This window comes from Scyliorhinus torazame, chromosome 7, assembly GCF_047496885.1.
Source record: "Scyliorhinus torazame isolate Kashiwa2021f chromosome 7, sScyTor2.1, whole genome shotgun sequence".
Classification (NCBI taxonomy): Eukaryota; Metazoa; Chordata; class Chondrichthyes; order Carcharhiniformes; family Scyliorhinidae; genus Scyliorhinus; species Scyliorhinus torazame.
Genome location: NC_092713.1, coordinates 136,262,076 through 136,286,849, shown reverse-complemented (window position 1 = coordinate 136,286,849; position 24,774 = coordinate 136,262,076). Strand labels below are relative to the sequence as shown.

The following is a 24,774-nucleotide window of genomic DNA, read 5'->3' as shown; positions in this document are numbered from 1 at the left end:
AAATTCTCTGGCCAAAGGCCTGGCAAATCTCCACGGATCTACTCCCCCCATCTGGTCCATAAACCCCCTAAGCACCTTGGCCGCAGACGGCCTCTTCCCCGTCCTAGATCTGGAGCGATCTAATGCTGGGTCATGCACCGTGTTAAAATCCCCACCCATTATCAAGCTCCCTACCTCCAGGTCTGTAATACGCCCCAACATCCGTTTCATGAAGCCAGCATCGTCCCAGTTCGGGGCATATACATTCACCAGTACCACCTCCGTCCCCTGCAACCTACCACTCACCATCACGTATCGGCCTCCCTTATCCGCTATGTTCTTGGCCTCAAACGAAATCCGCTTTCCCACCAGTATTGCCACCCCTCTATTCTTCGCATCCAGCCCCGAATGGAACACCTGTCCCGCCCATCCCTTCCTTAACCTGACCTGGTCTGCCACCTTCAGATGGGTCTCCTGAAGCATGACCACGTCTGCCTTCAGTCCCTTTAGGTGCGCGAACACTCGGGCCCTCTTAACCGGCCCATTTAGGCGCCTCACATTCCACGTGATCAGACGGATTGGGGGTTACCCCCCCACCCCCCCCCCCCCCCCCCCCCCACCCCCGGCCGACTAGCCATCTCCTATCTTAGGCCAGTCCCGTGCTCGCGCCTCCCGTCCCCCAGGCGGGGAACCCCCGCCCCGACCACCTCTTCCATTTTCAGTTCCCCCTCGGACAGTGCAGCAGCAACCCTAGAATCCCCCTCTTCCCCCCGCTAGATCTACATCTAGCTCTTTTACACCCCCCATATTACTTCAGTGAGTCAGCTGGCTTCTGCTGACCCCGCCTTCCCGTTGATCTCCCCCGTGTGGGAGTCTCTCCTCCTCCCTGCCTTCCTCCACCCCCCCTTTTGGCACGGGAAAAAGCCTGCGTTTTCCTGGACAAGCCCCGCCCCGTGGCGCAGCTCCTGTTGCAGCCATAATCCCAGCTCCCTCATCCCCGAGTCTCACCTCCCTCCAGCACCGACGCCCACATTCCCCATCATCTCCTCTACAGAAAAGAAAAAAAGGGAAATTTTAAGAATTTGAACCAGAACTCTACCCACATCCCCATCCATCATCCCGCCCATGAATTATTCTTTACCCATATTTACAACCCCATATACAACCAACATCTCCCCCCACAACCACATTCCCCTCAGTTCGAGTCCAGTTTTTCAGTCTGAATAAAGGTCCAAGCCTCTTCTGGCGTTTCAAAATAATGGTGTCGGTCCTGATAAGTGACCCACAGTCACGCAGGCTGCAGCATGCCGAACCGGACTCTTTTTTTTAATGCAGCACCGCCTTGGCCCGATTGAAGCCAGCTCTCCTCCTTGCCACCTCCACGCTCCAATCCTAGTAAACTGGGATCACCGCGTTCTCCCATCTGCTGCTCCGCACCTTCTTGGCCCATCTCAGCACACCTTCTTTGTCCGCGAAGTGATGGAACCTTGCCACTATCGCCCTTGGCGGCTCATCAGCCTTGGGTCTCCTCGCCAGGACCCGTGAGCCCCTTCCAGCTCCAGGGGGGTCGGAGAGGCCTCCGCGCCCATCAGCGCATGGAGCATCGTACTCACGTACGCCCCAGCATCAGCTCCCGCCACTCCTTCGGGAAGACCCAGAATCCGGAGGTTCCTCCTCCTCGACCTGTTCTCCAGGACCTCAATTCTCTCGGCCCACCTCCTGTGCACCACCTCGTGCGCCTCCATTTTTACCGTCACGCCCAGGATCTCGTCCTCGTTGTCATTCATTTTATCTTTCACCTCACTAAGCTCCACCGCCTGGGTCTTCTGGGTCTCCTTCAGCCCCTCGATCGCCAACGGCATTGGCGCCAGCACCTCCTTTTTCAGCTCCTCCACACAGTGCTTAAGGAACTCCTGCTGGTCCGGCCCCCATGCTGCTCGCCCTCCGCCAACTTGCTTTTTCCCCCTCGATTTTGCTGCTGCTCCAGAGCCTCTTTTTTCGCCGCTCCATCGCTGATCTCGGCCATATATCGTAAGGGGGGACCTTACTGCACCTTCCCACACGGGATCAATTCAAAAACGTTCTGTTGGGGCTCCTCTGGAGAGCCCGAAAGTCCGTTGTCGCGGCAGCTGCCGAAACGTGCGGCTTAGCGCCGCATCGCCGCAACCGGAAACCCTCGTTAAAAATCTTAACCAGCAACGGCCCTAATATCCCCGAAAATTTCTTATAAAATTCCACTGGGAACCCGTCTGGCCCCGGAGCTTTACCCTCCTGCATTGCCTTCAAGCCCTCAGATATTTCTTCGGCCCTAATCGGAGCCCCCAACTCGCCCCCCCCACCATTCTTAAGGCAAACTACCTATAGTAGTCCTGTGAGCATAGTGGGTGGAAATCAGTTAACGGAGTGGTGCCCAAAGATCAAACTGCAATTTTTCAAATGGTAGACATTAATCTGACACATATACTTAAAGGCTTGAACAGTCTGTGGAAAGCTTTGATTCTACATTATTTAATCGATAAATATCGACAAAAATTACATGGGAGAAAATGGTAATTTTAAAATGTTAAATAACTGACAGCCTTTGGTTTATAAAGCCATTAATAAAGAAGTTATGTGGTATAATAAAACGTAAAGTATTTGGGCACATATAATTGTAATTAACAATTTAACGAACAACATATTTTTAAAAATTACCTTTGAATTTTCTTCAAATTCTGGTGTTGGCACTGAGATAATGGTCTTGGCCTCAGTGCTCAATTCAGTTACCACCTTAGGCTCCTGTGTTACTGCAGGCTCTGGGCTCCCGACAGTAGCATCTGGAGGCTCGTCTTTTCCTTCTGTTTCTATTTGCTGTACGTCTTTGGCTTTCCTGTTTTTCATCGAGCGCTCCTTACCAATAGGACCGGGTTTATGTTCTTTGTTCTCCACTGGGCTCAGGTCTGGAAGCTAGGAATAGGATACAGAAGCGGAAGCTGTAAGTAGGACTGGTTGTCTCTTCTTCTTGTCCTCCCCTCCCCGCAGCGCCCCCCACCCCCCTTCCCGGCCCCTCCTACTACATCCCATCAAGTTCCAAAATTTGCACTTTCTCCCCGTCTCTGCGTGGGTTTCCTCCGGGTGCTCCGGTTTCCTCCCACACGTTAAAGATGTGCAGGTTAGGAGGATTGGCCATGCTAAATTGCCCCTTGGTGTCCAAAAGGTTAGGTGGGTTTATAGGGATAGGGAGGCGGCGTGGGCCTGGGTAGGGTGCTCTTTCAGAGGGTCAGTGCAGGTTTGATGGGCTGAATGGACTCCTTCTGCAATGCAGTGATTCTATGATTCTAAATGAGTATTACAGATCCCCAATAGCCTCTTACATAATCAAGGAGATGTACTTAAGTCTGGGTATGTACCATTTTGTTGGTCTACACCACCTATTGGATAACAATTCTCATGTTTGTGCAGTTTGGTGGGATGGAGGGAACCTGTAAATACTTTTTCTGCAGCACAGCTGTGAACAGCGGAACCATCAATCTATCTCCTTAGCAAATGAGATTGAAGGACCGAGAAAGAAACATAGGATCATGGAGGAGGAGCATGGGCTAGAGTTGCTAGGTACAGAAAGAGAGAAAGTCTGGTTAAGGGGCAAAAAAGTGACAAAAGTAATTCTTAATTTATTTTAAAAATATCCAAGAACCATTTACTACTGCAGGATTGAGGCTTGTTTCAATTGTCCCCCCATCTGGGCTAGAAAGGTTGAGTAGCGTTGCAGGAGCGCAAACCTCTGCATTATTAAGATATTTAAGACAGTTAAGTATCAGTCTTAATTTGCTGTAACGGTCAATTAATGTGTAATTGCAGCAATTTCTTGAAACTCTCGAATTTTCATTTTCGTGAGCTAACAAAACAAATTATTCAGCAATTCACCAAATCAAGGGGCAGATCTTTCTCACCATAAACTAGATAATTTAGACACCGATGATAGATAGTATGTGCTTTAACTCTCCATAATTCCTCCAGAAAATTACAGTGGAAGTGTGGTTTACCTTTTGTGCTTTGATCGGACCTGCACGAGGCTGCTTCTGCCTCTGCTCTTTTGGCTCTAGTAACTTATCCTCAGCTGTTTTTTCTGTTAGGGTCGCCTCACACTCTGTTGCATCTGTAGTAGTAGTGGTGGTGGTTGTGGCTGTTGAGGTGGTGCTGGTGTTACTGTTTGGTGCAGCCAACTGATCTGAATCAATGGCAAGCTCAATTCCACTTTCCTGACTGGAAGCTGTTCCCTAAGAAAAAGAATGGAAAGCATTATTTATGCAGTTACATTGGACAACTGCATTAATCAACAATTCCCGATCAACATTCTAAATCAGTGAGGAATATTAATGAATTACACATTATAACCTGCAGCCATTTCAATGATCTAAATTTAGATAAATCGCACAAGTTCTACAAGGTTAAGTAATTTATTATTCCACTTAAAGACCAGAACAAGGCAGGCAACTGATTCATTTACTCTAACTTGAAGCTCATCAAGTAAAACCCAGGATAAAAAATAATTTTGGGGTAGGTTAAAAGCCTTGGTTTTGCTAACTTGTAACCTTTGCTTAAGTGCAAACAAATATTTAAGAAACAACAAACCAATATTTTGAAACTCATTCACCTCACAAAGTTTTAATAATGTTTTGCAGAGATTTTCTGGTGTTTAGCACAATCAATAAAGGATAATGATCATTGGAGGTACAATATTTAACCAAGTGTGAAAATGAAATGTTGCAAACCAGATTTGGAATGGTACTCATTACTAAGAAATAGCTCAATAGAACTTTTTTTGCACTATGGTTTCAGTACTAAAGATTGGCATTTTCTCCGTTTGACAAAAAGCATTCCAAGGTTAGTAAAGAGTAAAGATGCTTAGTATGCTATAAAAGTGTCTCAATGCGTTAGTGCAGTGATGAGTGCGCCTGAGTGTGGTACTGAGCCAGACCAGCAACTGACCCTTGGTTTTAGTCAGGGTGGTATAATTGCCCCCTGGGCTTGTGGCCAGCCAGCGAAGGTGAGATTAACTGCTGGGGATCCCATTATTCATCATTACCTGTGACCCCTTCTGAAAAGGGTGCATGTACATAGAGTACCATGGGGACAATTGACACAAACCTCATTTTTACATCACTTTTTAAAATCATCACCCAGATCTTATGGGAGAATACAATTCATCAAATTAAATATAGGAGTAGCTTAGATTTTAATTTCAGAGGATTCCAATTGGGCTTTGTTGACAAGTGGTAGAGGATCCCTGTGCAAGCAGCTTTGCATTGATTATTCAGTGTAGCATGGAAGATAAATCCAATATATTGTCAAATGTTCAAATAGGTTTCGGGATATCTGGAGTTGGTTAAAACATTGCTACAGATACTCTCACCTCTTTCTGACCCTTCCACTCGACAGCGAACCTTCATTGGCCCCCTTTTTCACAGCCGTTTTTCTTTGGGATTTGGACATCTTTATTCTTTATGTATTCCTGCACTTATTTAATCAAAAGTTGCCCCTGGGACCGGGCATCAAACTCCAAAAAATAAAGTCTCGAGCGGGAGCCCTCCAACGTGCGACCTCCTCCTACATGCCGTCACCGGAAGTCCCGATTAGCTGCTGTTTAGGAGAATTTCGCCATTCCTATTTACATCTCCTCCTGATCCATCATATCACATTACAATTTACATGATCCCATTTAATCGCTCTCACAGACTTCTCTTTTGTTCTTCTCTTCCCCCGTGCCTTAGAATTGTAACATCCCTCACCTTTTTCAATTCTGATAAAAGGCCACTGACAGAAATGTTAATTTATTTCTCTACTGAATGCTACCTGATCTGTTGAGCATTTTAAGTGAATTGAACGTGTTTTGCTATAGTAAAACTTAGGTGCTGCAGTTCAATTTGAAGGCTGAAGCACCAAGAGTGACATTTTTAAAAATTCCATCTCATTACTAGGGCAGCACAGTGGCAAGCGCTGCTGTCTCAAAGCGCCAGGGAGCCGGGTTCAATTCCAGCCTTGGTCACCGAGTGGAGTTTGTACGTTCTCCCCATGTCTGCGAGGGTTTTCTCTGGGTGCTCCGGTTTCTTCTCAGTCCAAAGATGTGCAGGTTAGATGGATTAGCCATGATAACTTGCCCTATAGTGTCCACGGATATGCAGGTTAGGTTATGGGGTTACAGGGATAGAATCGGATTGGATTAGATTTGTTTAATGTCACGTGTACTGAGGTACAGTGAAAAGTATTTTTCTGCGAGCAGCTCAAACAGATCATTTAGTACATGAAAATAAAAGAAAAGAAGAAAATACATAATAGGGCAATACAAGGTACACAATGTAAATACATAGACACCGGCATCGGGTGAAACATACAGGAGTGTAGTATTCATCAGGTTAGTCCATAAGAGGGTGGTTTAGGAGTCTGGTTCACAGCGGGGAAGAAGCAGTTTTTGAATCTGTTTGTGCGTGTTCTCAGACTTTTGAATCTTCTGCCCGATGGAAGTTTGAGTCGGGTGGGAGGGGTCTTTGAGTAAGCCGTGAGCAAGCCGGGTGGACAGAGGAGCGGACATGGGTAGAGTGCTCATTCGAAGGGCCGGTGTAGACTCAATGGGCTGAATGACCCCCTTCTGCACTGTTCTATGATTCTATGAAATAATAACACTTACCTCAGGTGTTGGGGAAGACCCCAAAGAAGTCAAGGGCTTATTCCATGCACTGACAGGTGGAGGCTGTGGAGAACTAATGGGTCCCACTACAAAAAGAAAAGTGGAATTACAGCAATTTTCTGTTATACGCAATATAGGTTCTCATTTTCCTAAAGAAAAGTTTTTTTTTTACAATTTTGTATTCTTCAGTTGTAAATGCCTAACAGACTTGCAACTATTTTATTCTCAGAGTTGCAGTAATCTTCCCAGATAAGCAGTTCCGTGGCCTCACTAACTGTTGTTCGTGTTTTCTCCATTATATGCAGTCAAGCTCAAGTAATAAAACAATCCTTGGGATGCAAACCCAAACACTGTGAGCAGAGGTAGAGTTATTGGGCTTCCAGCAACTTTAATCACATTTACAAAAATAGGCAGCAATTCCAACTTAGCGGGCAGCACGGTGACACAGCTGCCTCATGGCATCGAGGGCCTGGGTTCAATCACTGTCCATGTGGAGTTTGCACATTCTCCCTGTGTCTGCGCGAGTCTCACCCCCACATCCCAAAGATGTGCAGGGTAGATTGATTGGCCACAATAAATTGCCCCTTAATTGGAAGAAAAATAATTGGGTACTCTACAATGCTTTTTAAAAATTCTAACTTTTGAACCAATTTCTAGCATTAGCCAACTTTAAGTAATGGCATAAACTTGTGTCTAATATCTTTATAAAAGTAAGCTTTGTTCTGAAAAAGCATGTGGGAGATTCAATGAGAGTAGGGTGCAGAGTCAGTCCTTACAAGGGGTGGACAGACGAACCTTTACAGCCAGTAATCGCATGGGGTAATTAATGATATTACAAATATATATTTGTAAAAAGCACAATGACAAATTGCTGAATACAAAGGAATGTCAGAGGCATGTCAGTCTATCCCCTACCATGACTACCTAGTAGTCAGGTTTTCATTATCGGAAGCCAGTCAGGATATAGAAAGGAATCAAGATCTGCACTTGCCAAAGTGGACATAAACTAGCCCCACTAGGAACTTTGAATAGAAAGAGCTATTTCCAATAGCCACTGAGCCAGTAACTAGAAGGCATACATTTAAGGGTATCAGAACAAAAAGGGTTAGGAGAAATTTTCTTGCGCAGAAACAAATATTGGAAGCATAACCTATTAAAACTTTTTAAAAGAAAAGTGGATAAATATCTGAAAAATATGAAGGATATGGAGAAATAGCAAAGAAATTAGGTTATAACAACAGCTTGAGAAAGCGAATAAAACAAAGAGTCTCTTGCGATTCTAAGTAGCACATGCAAAAAGACAAAAATAGGCAAGAAATAAAATGATGAATAGTTCAAAGAAAACCTAGCTCATACTAACATTTTGTGGTGATATCAGAAAGCACAGCAGATGAACTCATCTTGTTGTCCCACAGCTCTGCTTCTGATGTGCTGTGCGTCTGTGAAGGAGCCATTGCCTTGCCTGAATCTGAACACTCTGCGTTATTTCCTGATGCACCACTTCCTCCCTGCACCTTGGATTGTTCTTGAACTGGAATGGGATCTTCACTTGGAGATGTTGTTGGAGCAGGGACTGGAATTTGTGTTGGATCTTGAGTTGCAACTGTAGCTGAAGTCAAGGTCCCAGCCTGTTGCTGGGGTTGAACCTGTGACTGGACTGAAGTTGGTGTCTGCACTTGAGCTTGTTGGGCTGCCTGTTGTTGCTTTTTTGCAAATCGTGGAGGCAGTTTAGAACTCTGGCCTCTCCCCTTCTCATTCACGTTCTTTTTGTTCCAGTTCTGCAAGAACAGCCAAATGCATTATAAATAACATTTATCAATATGCATACATATACAAATATCAATGGTACTGCGTGCAAACTATTAAAACATCAGAATAGCTTTCTTAGCTACATACCATCAGTGCAGATAATATATTGGACAGAGCCAACTTCTGATCAATGTTTCGGTGCTTTGTTTGAGCATGCACAATTTGATTTAACATTTAATATATGACACTAGATTACTTAACAACTATACAATGCTCATGCAGAGAATGGCATTTTATTACTTCTTTTTTACTGGTACTAAGTTCAGTTTTAAAATGTAATATTCATGAAAATGGTTTCAGCAGATGCAGTTTCTATTTGGTAATTCATCACGATTCAGAAAAATCACAAATCCTGCAAACTAGTGTATAGCATTGTTGATAGTAATGCATCAGAGCAGAATATTATTTTGGAATCAATTTAGCAAGACATCAAAGCAATATATTGCAGCATCTGATGTAGATTTAAAAATTAAATGAAATATTCTAACTACTGTACCGATATGTATGGATTGAACTGTTTTGTTCAAAGAGCTAAGATTTTTGAAGCTGTGGCACACTTCCACAGAATTGGCCTGGAATTAATTAAGAAAGTACCTGCATTTGTTAATTCACTGAAGAGTAGCTTAGAAATATTAAATTATCACATGGTTTAGATATATAATCTAAACAGGATATGTGCCATTTAAAATTTCACAGCATTTTGAATGGAAGAGATAGTAGTGGGAATTTGCAGTCTTAGCAAGTTTCATTAATTCCCACAAATAGGTAAGACTACAGTTTATTGTTCAACTCACTCGTGGGCTAGTAACACTAGTGAAGCCAACATTTAATGCACATCCCTAATTGTGCCCAAGAAGGTGCCTGCTTGAACTGCTACAGTCTGTGTGGTATAGGTACACCCACAGTGCTATTAGGTAAGATTGTAACCTAACATTGAAGTAATAGCAACATATTTCAAGTCGGTATGCATCTTATTAGTAGTGAAGGTGGGCTTGAATGGACGCGGACCTGTGGGAGGTGTTAGGCAGATTTGGGTTCGGGGAAGAGTTCAAAAGGTGGGTTAAATTGCTGTACCAGGTCCCGGTGGCGAGTGTATCGACAAATCGGCTGCGGTCAGGGTATTTTAGGTTGTACCGTGGAACGAGGCAGGGTTGAGCTGCTGGCCATGGCGTTGAGGGAGTCCAGAAACTGGAGGGGTTGGTGAGGAGCAACGTGTCTCACTATATGCGGATGACCTGCTGCTGTGTATTGCAGATCCAGGAGGAGGTCATGCAGACCCTTTGGGAGTTTGGAGACTTCTCGTGATAGAAGCTCAACGTGGGGAAGAGCGAGCGGTTTGTGGTGCATGCGAGGGGCCAGGAAAAGAGGTTGGAGGAGCTACCACTGGAGAGGAGTTTTCGGTATTTGGATATCCAGGTGGCTAAGAGTTGGGGGGTCTTGCATAAGCTCAATCTGGCACAGCTGGTGGACCAGATGGAGGAGGACTTCAGGAGGTGTTGCCACTCTCCATGGCGGGTAGGGTGCAGACCGTTAAGATGACGGTCCTCCCCAGATTCCGGTTAGTCTTTCAGTGCCTGCCCATTCTCATCCCCAAGGCCTTCTTTAAGCAGGTAAACAGAGCGTTATGGGATTTGGGTGGGCAAATAAGACCCCGAGGGTCCAGAGGCTGTTCTTGGAGCGCAGTCAGAGGGTGGGGTGGGGGGGGTTTGGGTTGGCGCTGCCGAACCTGTGCAGCTATTACTGGGCAGAGAATGTGTCTACGATTCGAAAGTGGGTCATGGAGGGAGAGGGGGGCGGCGTGGAAAAGGTTAGAGGTGGCGTCCTGTATAGGTACTAGCCTGGGGGCACTGGTGACAGCACCGTTGCCGCTTCTGCCGACGCGAAATACCACAAGCCCGGTGGTGGCGGCGACATTGAGGATTTGGGGGCAGTGGAGACGGCATAGGGGGGAGGTAGAGGCCTCAGTCTGGGCTCCGATACGGGATAACCATAGATTTGTTCCAGGTAGGATAGATGGTGGGTTCCTATGCTGGCACCGGGCGGGAATTAAAAGGATGCGGGATATATTCATCGATGGGACTTTTGCCAGCCTGAGGGTGCTGGAGGAGAAATTTGTGTTGCCTCCGGGAAATGCCTTTAGGTATATGCAGGTTCAGGCGTTCGTGAGAAAGCAGGTAGGGGAATTCCCGCTGCTGCCTGAAGGGTACAGGACAGGGTGGTTTCGGGCATGTGGGCCGGGGAGGCTAAGATATCGGAGATATACCAGGAGCTGCAGGAGGCGGAGGAAGCCTCGGTGGAGGAGCTGAAGGGCAAGTCGGAGGAGGAGCTGGGTGACGAGCTGGATGAGGGCCTGTGGGCTGACGCCCTGGGCAGGGTCAATTCCTCCTCATCTTGCGCCAGGCTCAGCCTGATCCAGTTTAAAGTGGTGCACAGGGCGCATATGACAGGGGCGAGGATGAGTACGTTTTTTGGGGTAGAGGACAGGTGTGTGAGGTGTTCGGGGAGCCCAGCAAACAACGCCCATATGTTTTGGACATACCAGGCGCTTACGGAATTTTGGAAGGGCTATGCAAAGGCTATGTCCAAGGTCTTGGATACTCGGGTAAAACAGAGCAGGGGGATAGCGATATTTGGGGTATCGGACGATCTGGGAGTGCAGGAGTCAAAAGAGGCCGGAGGTCTGGCCTTTGCCTCCTTGGTAGTCCAGAGAAGGCTCTTTTTAATGTGGAGGGACGCAAAGCCCCCAAGCGTAGAGGCTTGGGTCAACAACATGGCAGGGTTTCTTAGGTTGGAGAAGATAATGTTTGCCTTGCGAGGGTCCTTGCAGGGGTTCTCCGGGCGGTGGCAACCATTCCTTGACTTTCTCGCGGAACGTCAGGTGGAGGTCAGCAGCAGCAACAACCCCGGGGGGGGGGGGGGGGGGGGCTGATTTATTTTTCTTTTTGTAAGGGGCGCATGCCCCATTTTGCTTTGAGATGGGTGTTAAATTGTTAATTGTTCAGAGGGTTAAGTTGTTTTGTTGGCATATTGCCCTGTTTTCTTTGTATTATTTTCCTTTTTGGAGTGTTTTGTAAAAATTGTCGAAAAACCTTGAATAAAAACATTTTTTTTCTTAAAAAGAGAAGGTGGGCTTGGAAAGGGATACTAAAGCAGCTCAGGAAAGCTACACAGATGCATCTTGTTGATGGTTCACAATTCAGCTAGAACCATAGAAATGTTACGGCACAGAAAGAGATCATTCAGCCAATTGTGTCCGTGCTGGCTGAAAAAGAAAAAAAAAAAACGAGCTGCCCATTCTCATCCCACTTTCCAGTACCCGCAGGTTATAACACTAGGTGTAGATGCACTTTTTAAACGAGTTGAGGGTTTCTGCATCCACCACAAAACCCGGCAATGCATTCCAAACATCCAACCATAATACAAGTGTTTCCTAATATTCCCTCTAATCCTTCTACCAATCACCTTAAATCTGTGCTCCCCGGTAATCGACTTCTCTGCTAGGGGAAACACGGCATCTTTGTCTACTCTATCTAAGCCCCTCATGCCCAATCAATCAGGTCACCTTCAGCCACCTCAGTTCCACGAAAAACAACCCCATCCTATCCAATCTTTCCTCATAGCTGCAATTTTCAAGCCCTGACAACATTCGTGTAAATCTCCTTTGCACTTGCTCCAGGGTAATTATGTTCTTTCTGTAATGTGGCAAACAGAACTGTACACAATATTCTAGCTGTGGTCAAGCCAGTGTTTTGTAGACTTCCGGGTGCGGCGATGACCAGCTGAGTCGCACGTTTCGGCAGCTCCCGGTGAAACGGACTTTTGGGCTCTTGATAGGAGCCCCAACGGCAATTTTAACGGCTAAAAACACCGTGCGGTAAACCAGAAGGGTGTTCCCCCTGGACACGGATGGAAAAAGGAGAGGAAAGTGGCCGGATTGCAGCGGATCCTTTGGAACAACGGCAAGGCAAGCAGAAACCAAGATGGCGTCGGAAGGTGGCAGTTTCATATGGGGCCCTGAACAACAAGAGTTCTTGAAACGCTGCATGGAGGAGATAAAAAAGGAAATGAAGAAAGAGTTGTTGGCCCCGATATTACAGGCGATTGAAGGGCTGAAAGAGGAACAAAAGACCCAGGAGCAGGAGCTTCGGGTCGTGAAGGCGAAAGCAGCAGAGAATGAGAACGATATACAGGGCCTGGTGGTGAAGTTGGAGATACAGGAGGCACACCAGAAACGATCTGTGGAGAGGTTGGAGGCACTGGAAAACAACGCAAGGAGGAACAACTTGAGGATTCTTGGCCTTCCTGAAGGTGTGGAGGGGGCGGACGTCGGGGCATATGTGAGCACGATGCTGCACTCGTTAATGGGAGCGGAGGCCCCGACGGGTCCGTTGGAGGTGGAGGGAGCACACCGAGTTATGGTGCGAGGATCGAGAGCAGGAGAAACTCCCAGAGCCATAGTGGTGAGATTCCTCCGTTTTAAGGATAGAGAAATGGTCCTTAGATGGGAGAAGAAAACTCGGTGTAGTAAATGGGAGAACGCGGTGATCCGCGTTTATCAAGATTGGAGTGCGGAGGTGGCGAGAAGGAGGGCGAGCTTTAATCAGGCTAAAGCGGTACTTCACAAAAAGATAAAATTTGGAATGCTGCAACCGGCAAGACTGTGGGTCACATATCAAGGGAGGCACCACTACTTTGAAACGGCAGATGAAGCGTGGACTTTTATTGTAGAAGAAAAATTGGAATGATTGGATTATGAAAATGAACGTTTGGACAAAGTGGTGGGGCGAATGGGGGGGGGGGGGGGCGAAGAGGGGTTTTATGTTTTAATCCTGCGGTATGGTAACTTTTCTTTCTCCCACAGGTGGTGATGGGGGGAGGTGGGGAGGGAGAGGAGATGGGGCTTTGGCCATGGGAGGCGGGGCCGAGGGAGAGGCGCGGGCTTGGTTCCCGCGCTATGATAATTATGGCGGGAATAGAGAAGCAGGAAGGAGGGGGCGTCGCACGGTGCGAGCTGTGATCACGGGGGGAAGCCGAGGTCAGCCAGAGTTTGCTGACTTCTGGGAGCAACATGGGGGGAGTAATTACGCTAGCGGGGGGTCTAGCAGGGGGGGGGGGGGGGAATTACTGGGTTGCTGCTGCTGGGGAAAGGGGGGAGTGGGTACGGGAAAGGATGGGCGGGGGGGCACCGTCTGGGAGAGATACAGCTGCGTGGGAACTGGGTGAGAAGCTGGAAAAAGATGATGGCTAACCGGCAAGGGGGGGGGGGGGTGGGAAGCCCCCCAACTCGGCTGATCACGTGGAACGTGAGGGGGCTTAACGGGCCGATAAAGAGGGCACGAGTACTCGCACACCTTAAGAAACTTAAAGCAGATGTGGTTATGCTACAGGAAACGCACCTGAAACTGATAGACCAGGTTAGGTTGCGCAAAGGATGGGTGGGGCAGGTGTTCCATTCAGGGCTGGATGCGAAAAACAGGGGGGTGGCTATATTAGTGGGGAAGCGGGTAATGTTCGAGGCGAAGACTATAGTGGCGGATAACGGGGGCAGATACGTGATGGTGAGTGGCAAATTACAGGGAGAGATGGTGGTTTTGGTAAACGTGTATGCCCCGAACTGGGACGATGCCAACTTTATGAGGCGAATGCTAGGACGCATCCCAGACCTAGAGACCGGAAAGCTGATAATGGGGGGAGACTTTAACACGGTGTTGGAACCAAGGCTGGATAGGTCAAAGTCTAGGACTGGTAGGAGGCCGGCAGCAGCCAAGGTGCTTAAGGATTTTATGGAGCAGATGGGAGGGGTGGACCCGTGGAGATTCAGTAGACCGAGGAGTAAGGAGTTCTCGTTTTTCTCCTATGTCCATAAAGTCTACTCGCGAATAGACTTTTTTGTGTTGGGTAGGGCATTGATCCCGAGGGTGAGGGGAACGGAATATACGGCTATAGCCATTTCGGATCATGCCCCACACTGGGTAGACTTGGAGATAGGGGAGGAAACAAGAGGGCGCCCACCCTGGAGAATGAACATGGGACTAATGGCGGATGAGGGGGTGTGCCTAAGGGTGAGGGGATGCATTGAAAAGTACTTGGAACTCAATGACAATGGGGAGGTTCAGGTGGGAGTGGTCTGGGAGGCGTTGAAGGCGGTGGTTAGGGGGGAGCTGATATCAATAAGGACACATAAAGGGAAGCAGGAGAGTAAGGAACGGGAGCGGTTGCTGCAAGAACTTTTGAGGGTGGATAGACAATATGCGGAAGCACCGGAGGAGGGACTGTACAGGGAAAGGCAAAGGCTGCATGTGGAATTTGACTTGCTGACTACAGGCACTGCAGAGGCACAATGGAGGAAGGCGCAGGGTGTACAGTATGAATATGGAGAGAAGGCGAGCAGATTGCTGGCACACCAATTGAGGAAAAGGGGAGCAGCGAGGGAAATAGGGGGGGTGAGGGACGAGGAAGGAGAGACGGAGCGGGGAGCGGAGAGAGTGAACGAAGTGTTCAAGACATTTTATAAAAAATTGTATGAAGCTCAACCCCCGGATGGGAGGGAGAGAATGATGGATTTTTTGGATCGGCTGGAAATTCCCAAGGTGGAAGAGCAGGAAAGGGTGGGACTGGGAGCACAGATCACGGTAGAAGAAGTGGTGAAAGGAATTAGGAACATGCAGACGGGAAAGGCCCCGGGACCGGACGGATTCCCAGTTGAATTTTACAGAAAATATTTGGACTTGCTCGCCCCGCTACTGACGAGGACCTTTAACGAGGCAAAGGAAAGGGGACAACTGCCCCCGACTATGTCAGAAGCAACGATATCGCTTCTCTTAAAGAAGGAAAAGGACCCGCTACAATGCGGGTCCTACAGACCAATTTCCCTCCTCAATGTGGATGCCAAGGTCCTGGCCAAGGTAATGGCAATGAGAATAGAGGAATGTGTCCCGGGGGTGGTTCATGAGGACCAAACTGGGTTTGTGAAGGGGAGACAGCTAAACACGAATATACGGAGGCTGTTAGGGGTAATGATGATGGCCCCACCAGAGGGTGAAACGGAGATAGTAGTGGCGATGGATGCCGAGAAAGCATTTGATAGAGTGGAATGGGATTATCTGTGGGAGGTGTTGAGGAGATTTGGGTTTGGAGAGGGGTATGTTAGATGGGTGCAGCTGTTGTATAGGGCCCCAGTGGCGAGTGTGGTCACGAATGGACGGGGATCGGCATATTTTCGGCTCCATAGAGGGACAAGGCAGGGATGTCCTCTGTCCCCATTACTGTTTGCACTGGCGATTGAGCCCCTGGCGATAGCGCTGAGAGGTTCCAAGAGATGGAGGGGAATACTTAGGGGAGGAGAAGAACACCGGGTATCTTTATATGCGGATGATCTGCTACTATATGTGGCGGATCCAGCGGAGGGGATGCCAGAAATAATGCGGATACTTGGGGAGTTTGGGGATTTTTCAGGGTATAAATTGAACATGGGGAAGAGTGAGCTGTTTGTGGTGCATCCAGGGGAGCAGAGTAGAGAAATAGAAGACCTACCGTTGAGGAAGGTAACAAGAGACTTTCGTTACCTGGGGATCCAGATAGCTAAGAATTGGGGCACATTGCACAGGCTAAATTTGACGCGGTTGGTGGAACAGATGGAGGAAGATTTCAAGAGATGGGATATGGTAGCATTGTCAATGGCAGGGAGGGTGCAGGCGGTTAAGATGGTGGTCCTCCCGAGATTCCTCTTTGTGTTTCAGTGCCTCCCGGTGGTGATCACGAAGGCTTTTTTCAAAAGGATAGAAAAGAGTATCATGGGTTTTGTTTGGGCCGGGAAGACTCCGAGAGTGAGGAAGGGATTCTTACAGCGTAGTAGGGATAGGGGGGGCTGGCACTACCGAGCCTAAGTGAGTATTATTGGGCCGCTAATATTTCAATGGTGAGTAAGTGGATGGGAGAGGAGGAAGGAGCGGCGTGGAAGAGATTAGAGAGGGCGTCCTGTAGGGGGACCAGCCTGCAGGCTATGGTGACAGCCCCATTGCCGTTCTCACCAAGGAACTATACCACGAGTCCGGTGGTGGTAGCTACACTGAAGATTTGGGGACAGTGGAGACGACATAGGGGAAAGACCGGAGCATTGGGGGAGTCCCCGATAAGAAACAACCACAGGTTTGCCCCGGGGGGAATGGATGGGGGATATGGAATGTGGCAAAGAGCAGGTATAACGCAATTGAAAGATCTATTTGTGGATGGGAAGTTCGCGAGTCTGGGAGCGCTGACTGAGAAATATGGGTTGCCCCAAGGGAATGCATTCAGGTACATGCAATTGAGGGCTTTTGCGAGGCAACAGGTGAGGGAATTCCCGCAGCTCCCGACACAAGAGGTGCAGGACAGAGTCATCTCGAAGAAATGGGTGGGGGACGGTAAGGTGTCGGATATATATAGGGAAATGAGGGATGAAGGGGAGACTATGGTGGACGAACTAAAAGGGAAATGGGAAGAAGAGCTAGGGGAGGTGATCGAGGAGGGGCTGTGGGCAGATGCCCTAAACTGGGTAAACTCGTCGTCCTCGTGCGCCAGGCTAAGCCTGATTCAGTTTAAGGTATTACACAGGGCACATATGACTGGAACACGGCTCAGTAAATTTTTTGGGGTGGAGGATAGGTGTGCGAGGTGCTCGAGAAGCCCAGCGAATCATACCCATATGTTTTGGTCATGCCCGGCACTACAGGGGTTTTGGATGGGGGTGACAAAGGTGCTTTCGAAAGTAGTAGGAGTCCGGGTCGAACCAAGCTGGGGGTTGGCTATATTTGGGGTTGCACAAGAGCCGGGAGTGCAGGAGGCGAGAGAGGCCGATGTTTTGGCCTTTGCGTCCCTAGTAGCCCGGCGCAGGATATTGCTAATGTGGAAAGAAGCCAAGCCCCCGGGGGTGGAGACCTGGATAAATGATATGGCGGGGTTCATAAAGTTAGAGCGGATTAAGTTCGTCCTAAGGGGGTCGGCTCAAGGGTTTACCAGGCGGTGGCAACCGTTCGTCGAATATCTTGCGGAAAGATAGATGGGGGAAAAAAGAAGGCAGCAGCAGCAGCCCAGGACTTTGGGGGGGGGGGGGGGGGGGGGGGGGGGTGTGGCCTGAGACAAGGCAGTTGCCAATTAGGGCTAGTTTTTATTTTTGTTATTTAATATTTATTTATTTGTTGTTGTTTTCTTTTGTTCTTGTTTAAATAAAAAGGTCATTATTATCTGTATTGTTATAATGTTGTGTAAAGGATGCACAATGTACTGTGTTGGTTGACCAAAAATTTGCAATAAAATAATATTTTTTTAAAAAGCCAGTGTTTTGTACATTTCCATCATTACATCCCTGCATTATATTCTATTTTGTCTAATAAAGCAAAGCATTCCATGTTTTCTTCACCACCTTATCCACCTGTCCTGACATTTTCAGGGACCTGTGGACATGCAATCTAAATTACCTCACTTCCCCAGCCCCTCAATATCCTCCCACTTATAGTGTATTCCCTAGCTGTGGTGGCCCTCCCCAAATTCATTACTTCACACTTCTCTGGATTGAATTATCACTTTTCTGCACAAACGACCAAATCATTTATTTCATTCTGGAGAAAAGAGCTATCCGTTTCACTATCTAACTTTTTTGTGTCATCTACAAATGTCAATCATGCCACCCACATTTAAGTCCAAATCATTAATATAAATAACAAACAGCAAGAGATCCAACACTGAGCCCTGTGGAAATAGTTTTCCATTCACAAAAACATCCATAAACCATGACTTTTTGTTTCCTGTCACTGAGCCAATTTTGGATCCAGTGTGCCACATTCCCCTGCATCCCATGGGCTTCTGCTTTTCTGGCCAGTCTATCATGTGGAACCTACTCAAATGCCTTACTAAAATCTTTGTCGACAACATCCACTGCACCACCTTCATCAATCCTCCTTTTATTTCCTAAAAAAATTGGATTAAATTAGGAAAACATAAATTTTTCCAAACAGAACCTGATTAATCTGTTCCTTTCTAAGTGGCAGTTTATCCTGTCTCTCAAGAGTTGATTCTAATAATTTGCCCACCACCGAATTCAGATTGATTGGCCTATAATTATCTGGTTGGTATTGGATAATTGAAAAAATAATAATAAAAAAATAAATTGGAAGTGGGGAAACAGAGTGCCAATCAACCAGGAGGATACGAGTTGTGTCACAGAACGCACAGCTTCTTACCTGCTGTTATAGCCATCCCACTAAGTTTTTAGTTAAGTTTGTAGTCAACTCCGCCCCCCCCCCCCCCCCTCCCCCGCCCAAGAATGTTGATCACAGATTTGATAGTGGGAGTAATGCCATTGTGTGTCAGCAATGGTTACTTCTTCTTATTGCAGATGTTCATTGCCTGGCACTTGTTTGACATGGCATGAATATTCCTCCCTATGCATTCAAATAAGTAAATACTCTTCATATAAATCGGAATATTATTTTAATGTCACCTGGACAACTTGCTCCTCCTTCTTTCTGCGCTCTTCATCTTGTAGGCGCTTCTGTTGTTTCTTCGACACAACTTCAGTAAATCCATCATCAGTTGTGTTACACTGCGAATCTTCAACAGTCGTCACCTCTGGGTGATCATCAATGATCACCACACCTATAATGACAAATGAATCAGCAGCATCACCACCTTTATTTGCATTTGTGACTGCAGACATTACTCTCCAGAATATCAGAATAAAACGATTGCTTCCACAACCGAGGAGCTAGAATTTGCCAGTCACCAGAAAAACAAAAGCATTTTACATAGGAAACAGCAAGGGCTATCTGCTTACACTGAAAAATAGGGGGACTCCAACCCACATTATGTAACTAAACTAGAGGCAGGGAAAAAGCCTGCTGTCAGATCAATTCTTAATTGTAAACCAGCCACTGAGAGACAGTTACCCAGGGATAACTCTCAATGTTTCCTCCCTATGGAGAAATCACTGGCAATAAAGTGATACACTCCCATGGTGGCACAGCCAAGACTAAAAATTGAGCGATCTGAAAGATCATAAACCCACAGGCCCCCATTATGGCATCAACTGATCTCTAATTCAGCTTCCCAATTTGGGCATTTGATAGCAGTCACCTTTAAAGGAACATAAAAGAGAGCTCTCACTATCTGAGGAAAGATGGTCCATCACTTGATTAATAAGCCCATTATAATGAATAAAACTTATAAACATATTTAGGAGGTTCAGAAACTGTTGAGACAACCTATAGTCAAATGCTGACAAGTTGTACTCACTAGCATAGTTGTTCAAATCAAACTGTGACAGAGCATCAGGCTTCTCTTTTGGTTTCTTAGCTGATTTGGATTCTTCTCTTTTCTTTCCAGTTACATCTTTAGTCGACTTTGGAGCTGTACCTGTGTTGCTGCTTTCCCCTGGATGATGAGCCATATTACTGCTGGTAGGATCAATACCAATCATTGCTGTCCTCTCTTCAAAAGGCCTATATCACACAAATCATACAAACAAGAAACTAACCATCATCCCTAAAAATAACAGTGCATTACCCACCCTCAACCCCCAGTCAAGTAAAAAAGTGGAAAAGCCTATCATGTTGAAAAATACATTGGGTACATAAACAACTTTACAACATGATTATCTTAAGCTGAGGATGTACCGATTAATTCCTGCAAATCTTTTACATCGTCCCCTGAATTACAAATTCCCGTTTGAGGAAGGACCGATTGCCAAACCATTGCCATTTCTTGATTTGTGAAAGTTACATCTGTTAAAAACACAAAACCCCATTTTCTAAAATAAAGGTGGCTCTTTGTTCCTTCTTCCCCAACAAATAACCTCAATATTTTCTATGAAATTTGTGCTGAACAAAAAGAGTGTGATGTTAGTGACAGAAATGAAATATTTGCCTAGGTTAGGTACTCAAATGTCAGCATTAAATCACAAATGAGATGCACAGCAATGCTTATTGGAGTGCTACTAAAACCATGTGTTTCAGCCCTTAAATGTCCAGTGTTCATTTCAGACACCACCCTGACTATAAATGTACAGCTGACTTTAATACTCATCAAAATACTTAGTAAAAGGAGGGCAAAAGTGACCCAGAGGCAATAAATAGTTGAAACCTACTCATGCTTTTTTCTTGATAATTACTACCAGTTACCACTTCATCCAGCATTCATCGAACCCGACATCCAAAACATGATTATATACCCACCCATTAATTTCCAAGAAATCTTCATAAGAAATAAGGGAAGCCATATGAAGAAAACATTGGGTACAATATAAATTGAAGAAGCACACCTGTGACAGTTGCTCCGACATCGGGAGCAGTATTTACTGAAAAACATCAATTGCCACTTTAATATGTGCTTTTAAATAAAAGTGTAATTTTGAGCAGAAGCGGATATTTGTGCAGAAGAATGGAGCACTTCTTAATTTGGTTACTAGATACCAGTAATAATCACTATCAATTGGCACACTAAGGAAAGCAGAGGAAAACTCCTCAGACTCCACTTCAATACACCTTTAACACAAATTCACAAGCATACTGCTCCCACTCAATGAACATCACACTCAGCTAATCTTTCCAGTGAAACAGTCTTCACTTATTCAATGTTTTCTGGGCCATGCTTCCATCCCACACCCCGTACCTTATGCTCGATAAAAACTCAAATGCCTGCACCTTAATACCCAGTTCTGGCCATTCATCAACATCTTCTCTCATTTATGTGCATTGGCTCCTCATTCCCATTACCTCAGATTGGAAAATGTCAACCCTCTTGTTCCTGGCCTTGTTCCTCCACATCTCCATGACAGTCTCCAGCTACATGCCTAAATTCTCTACTGTTTGGTTTATTGGACATCCTCCCTTCATCCCACCATCCACAGCTATGTCTTCAGACACCGAGGTTTCACAACGGAATTTCCCGACTAAACCCCATTGCGCAGTCCCCCTCAAAATGCACCTCTTTTGATCATCCCTCCTAATATATCCTTCCTTTGATCTGTACCCACGTTTTTGATAATGCCTCAAACACTGTGGAATGTTATGTTTAAAGTGCTATATAAATGGAAGCACTTGTTGCTGTCTGCACACTTAGAATTGCACAGCAAACATCCATATTTGCCTTATATAGAGCCAGTACAACTTGCAGAAGTAGCTTTTTGTGTGAATTTAAAAACAGAATAATTTTTTCAGCGTGATCCAATTTCCCCAAATAATCTCCATCTTTAACTAATTGGGGGACATGCTGCAATTCCTGACAGTGACAAAACTAAAGTACAAGGTAAAAATGAGCAGTTCAGAGAGTATGGGAGGAAAAAAAGGCAGGCAGTTTCTTTGCATTGATATCATGACAAAAGAAAACAACAATATTGCTCTTCTAACTTTGGCAATCTAAAAGGAAAAAAAGCTGATTAATTTTCAGTGAAGTGTAGTCAATATTTTTGGCACACTACTTTAGGCAGGTTGTTTGCTATTAAGTATCTTGAAAAACATCACTAATCAACTTTCAAATCCAATATCAATTGAAGTTCAAGTATTTTTTTTTCTTTTAAATTTAGTGTACCCAATTAATTTTTTTCCAATTAAGGGACAATTTAGCGTGTTCAATCCACCTACCTTGCACATCTTTGGGCTGTGGGGGCGAAACCCACACAAACACGTGGAGAATGTGCAAACTCCACACAGACAGTGATCCAGAGCCGGGATCGAACCTAGGATCTCAGCGCCGTGAGGTAACATGGCTAACCCACTGCGCCATCATGCTGCCCGTGAGGTTCAACTATTTTAAGCTGTCAAATACCACTCAAAACTGTGCCTTGCTGAAAAATAGTTTGAACAGATTGTCCAAAAATTGAATTGGAAATACCAAGTACAGCACAGTCTATCCAATTAAAGAAAAACCCTTAAAACTACCAATAGGAAAATAGGTCTTTTCACCTACCCCCTTCTACCAGGCTTTGACGACAGTCCACCCCGTCTTTCATTCTTGCTCCCAGAATAATTTCTGTTTGGTTTGCTTGCTCCACTGTTGCCCCTACGATTCTGTCGATCTGCACCCGGACGCTGGCTGGAAAAACTTCTCTTTGCAGCATCCCTCTTGGGAAGGAGGCTACATTCTCCAGACTTTGTTGACGCCTGCAAGTTGACATCCACCATTTTCTTTTCGTCTCTTTCACGCCTCTCATTGAAATCACTGCTTTCAGAAGCAGTCTCCCATTCTTCATTAGCCTGATCTGAAGAATTCTGATTGGACAAATCTGGTGATTTGCTCCCAGCCACATCTAGGGAATGAGCATGTTCCTGCACACCACTACTGGGGGTTGAATTTGACACTACATTTGGAGCAGTTTCATTCACTTTAGCTGCAGCTTCTCTCTCTCTCAAACGCCTGAATCTTGGTGGTTTGTCTTGTCTTGGTGGTCGTGTGGGTCTTTGCTTACGAAGTTGTTCCCTGCTGTGGTCAAATCTACGCTCTGATTTAACATGCCTCCTATCAAAAGGAATCGTTTCAAAATGGTCCATCTTTTTTGGTTCCATATCATCTCTTCTGGAAGTCTCTAATCTTGGAGGCCACAGTGAATTAGACGGCCCTGGCTTCCTCAATGGGGCAGATCTTGAACCGCCACGGCCTCCACCACCCCTACCACCTCCTCTAAACATTCCTCCCCTTCCACGTCGTGAAGGTTCACCTCTGGGCAGAAAACCAGGTTTTGGCTTGTGGTCATCCTCTTTTAAGGGGGGCTTTTCAGATGACCTATTATCAACTTTGAAGTTGCTTTCAGACCTAAATGACTTTTGAATGGGTTTATTCTCTGGCCGACCGTCTTTCTTCTGGCGCTTCCCTTTAGTTGGATTTTCTTTGTCAGAAATTGTATCACTTGCACTTTCATGAGCTTCAGTATCAGAATCTGTTTCCGAGCCATGTTGTCTGCGACGTTTAGGAATCTCTTCGAAATCAGAGCTTTCACTACGAGTTTCGCTTTCTTCCCTTTGCCTAAATGAAGGCACACTCGCAACATGTTCTGGCCTCTGCCTTGGCTCCCTGTAACGAGGGTACTCTCTGCTGCGGCCTCTTCCCCCACGTCCACGGCCATTATAGGAGCCTCTAAAGCTGCGTCCTCGAGAATAAAATTCTCCACGGCCTCGTCCCCTGTACCCCTGGTCAGGGAACCAGTCACGTTGCTCCCTAACATCTTTTCGATAGTTACGTGGGGGTACACCAGAATCCCGCCTAACAGGAAACCGGTTATCAATACGCTGTCTTTCTGAGATCTGATTCTTAACATGTGGTTTCCCCTGCTTCTCATCTTTTGGAGTTTGAACTGAAGTAGCTTGATTGCTTATAGCTTTATTAACTGAGATGACTGGTGCAAGTGTCTCAGTTTTATCTAATAATGGCTTTATATCCTGGGTTGCCTTTTTAACTACTGGCACAGAACCATCTGGAAGAGGTTTATCAGGTTCGGGTTTGTTGACGATTTTAATTGACTGAGATGGTTCTTTCTTTTCAGTTTTTGCAGCTTTGTTACCTTTGATTGGAATGGAATGACGTTCCTCTTTTTCTTTTCTTTGCTCACGTTCTTCTTTCATGTCTCTCAGCACAGGCTTTTTGATTGGGCCAGAACGGCGCACTGGCCTCATGTAGCCTTCATCTCTCCTGCTATACCCTGGTCTGGGACCCCAACGTGTGTCATACCTGGACTCTCTTCTAAATTGCTTTTCATTCTTCATTCCCTCAAATGTTTTATTTTCTTTCCTTGACTTTTCTTCTGGTTTATCTTGCTGATCTTTTGGTTCAGTAGACCGGTTTTGTGTTTTAATTACAACCGGGTGAGAATCACCCTTCTGTTCCTCCAACTTCAGTGAATGGTTTGACCCATGGGATAGACTTCTCTTTAAGACTGTATGAGTTTCTGTTTGTAATACAGGTTCCTCCTGCGAGCCCCGGGTGACAGCTGAATCTACAGGTTCTAAGTTCACAGAGTCAGCCACCTTCTCAGTCTGAACAGGTTGCATATCTTCCGGTGATTTGCTTGTAAACTTTCCCTTTTCATCATCGGTCTTTTCCCTGAAGAGTTCCTGGTTCGACAGATTCAAATGTGGCGATAATTGTCTCTTTTCTGAGTAAGCAGGTGTCTTTCTCTCTTGTTCAACCGTCATCTCAGACCTAAAGATATAACAAAATGATTAAACATCACTCGTTAGGAGTGCCAGAACAGTGGAACACATAAAAGAACAAAGAAAGGTGTAGCACAGGAACAGGCCCTTCAGCCCTCCAAGCCTTCTCCGGCTATGTTGCCTATCTAACTGAAAACCTTTTACACT

General features: G+C 46.0%; 1 protein-coding gene across 7 annotated transcripts in view; it reads right to left on the bottom strand.

Annotated features, from left to right (window-relative positions):
• Nucleotides 1-24,774, bottom strand: part of prrc2c (proline-rich coiled-coil 2C) — a 131,872-nt gene that overhangs the window by 37,012 nt on the left and 70,086 nt on the right. For all 7 annotated transcript variants that reach the window (XM_072511540.1, XM_072511545.1, XM_072511546.1 and 4 more), the window contains exons 16-22: nucleotides 22,391-24,616; nucleotides 19,721-19,926; nucleotides 18,930-19,084; nucleotides 8,004-8,421; nucleotides 6,644-6,729; nucleotides 4,002-4,235; nucleotides 2,674-2,925 (exon numbers count right to left, since the gene is read on the bottom strand). In XM_072511540.1, coding sequence (XP_072367641.1) covers nucleotides 2,674-2,925; nucleotides 4,002-4,235; nucleotides 6,644-6,729; nucleotides 8,004-8,421; nucleotides 18,930-19,084; nucleotides 19,721-19,926; nucleotides 22,391-24,616 — 3,577 coding nt within the window. The remainder of the gene's footprint in view (nucleotides 1-2,673; nucleotides 2,926-4,001; nucleotides 4,236-6,643; nucleotides 6,730-8,003; nucleotides 8,422-18,929; nucleotides 19,085-19,720; nucleotides 19,927-22,390; nucleotides 24,617-24,774) is intronic.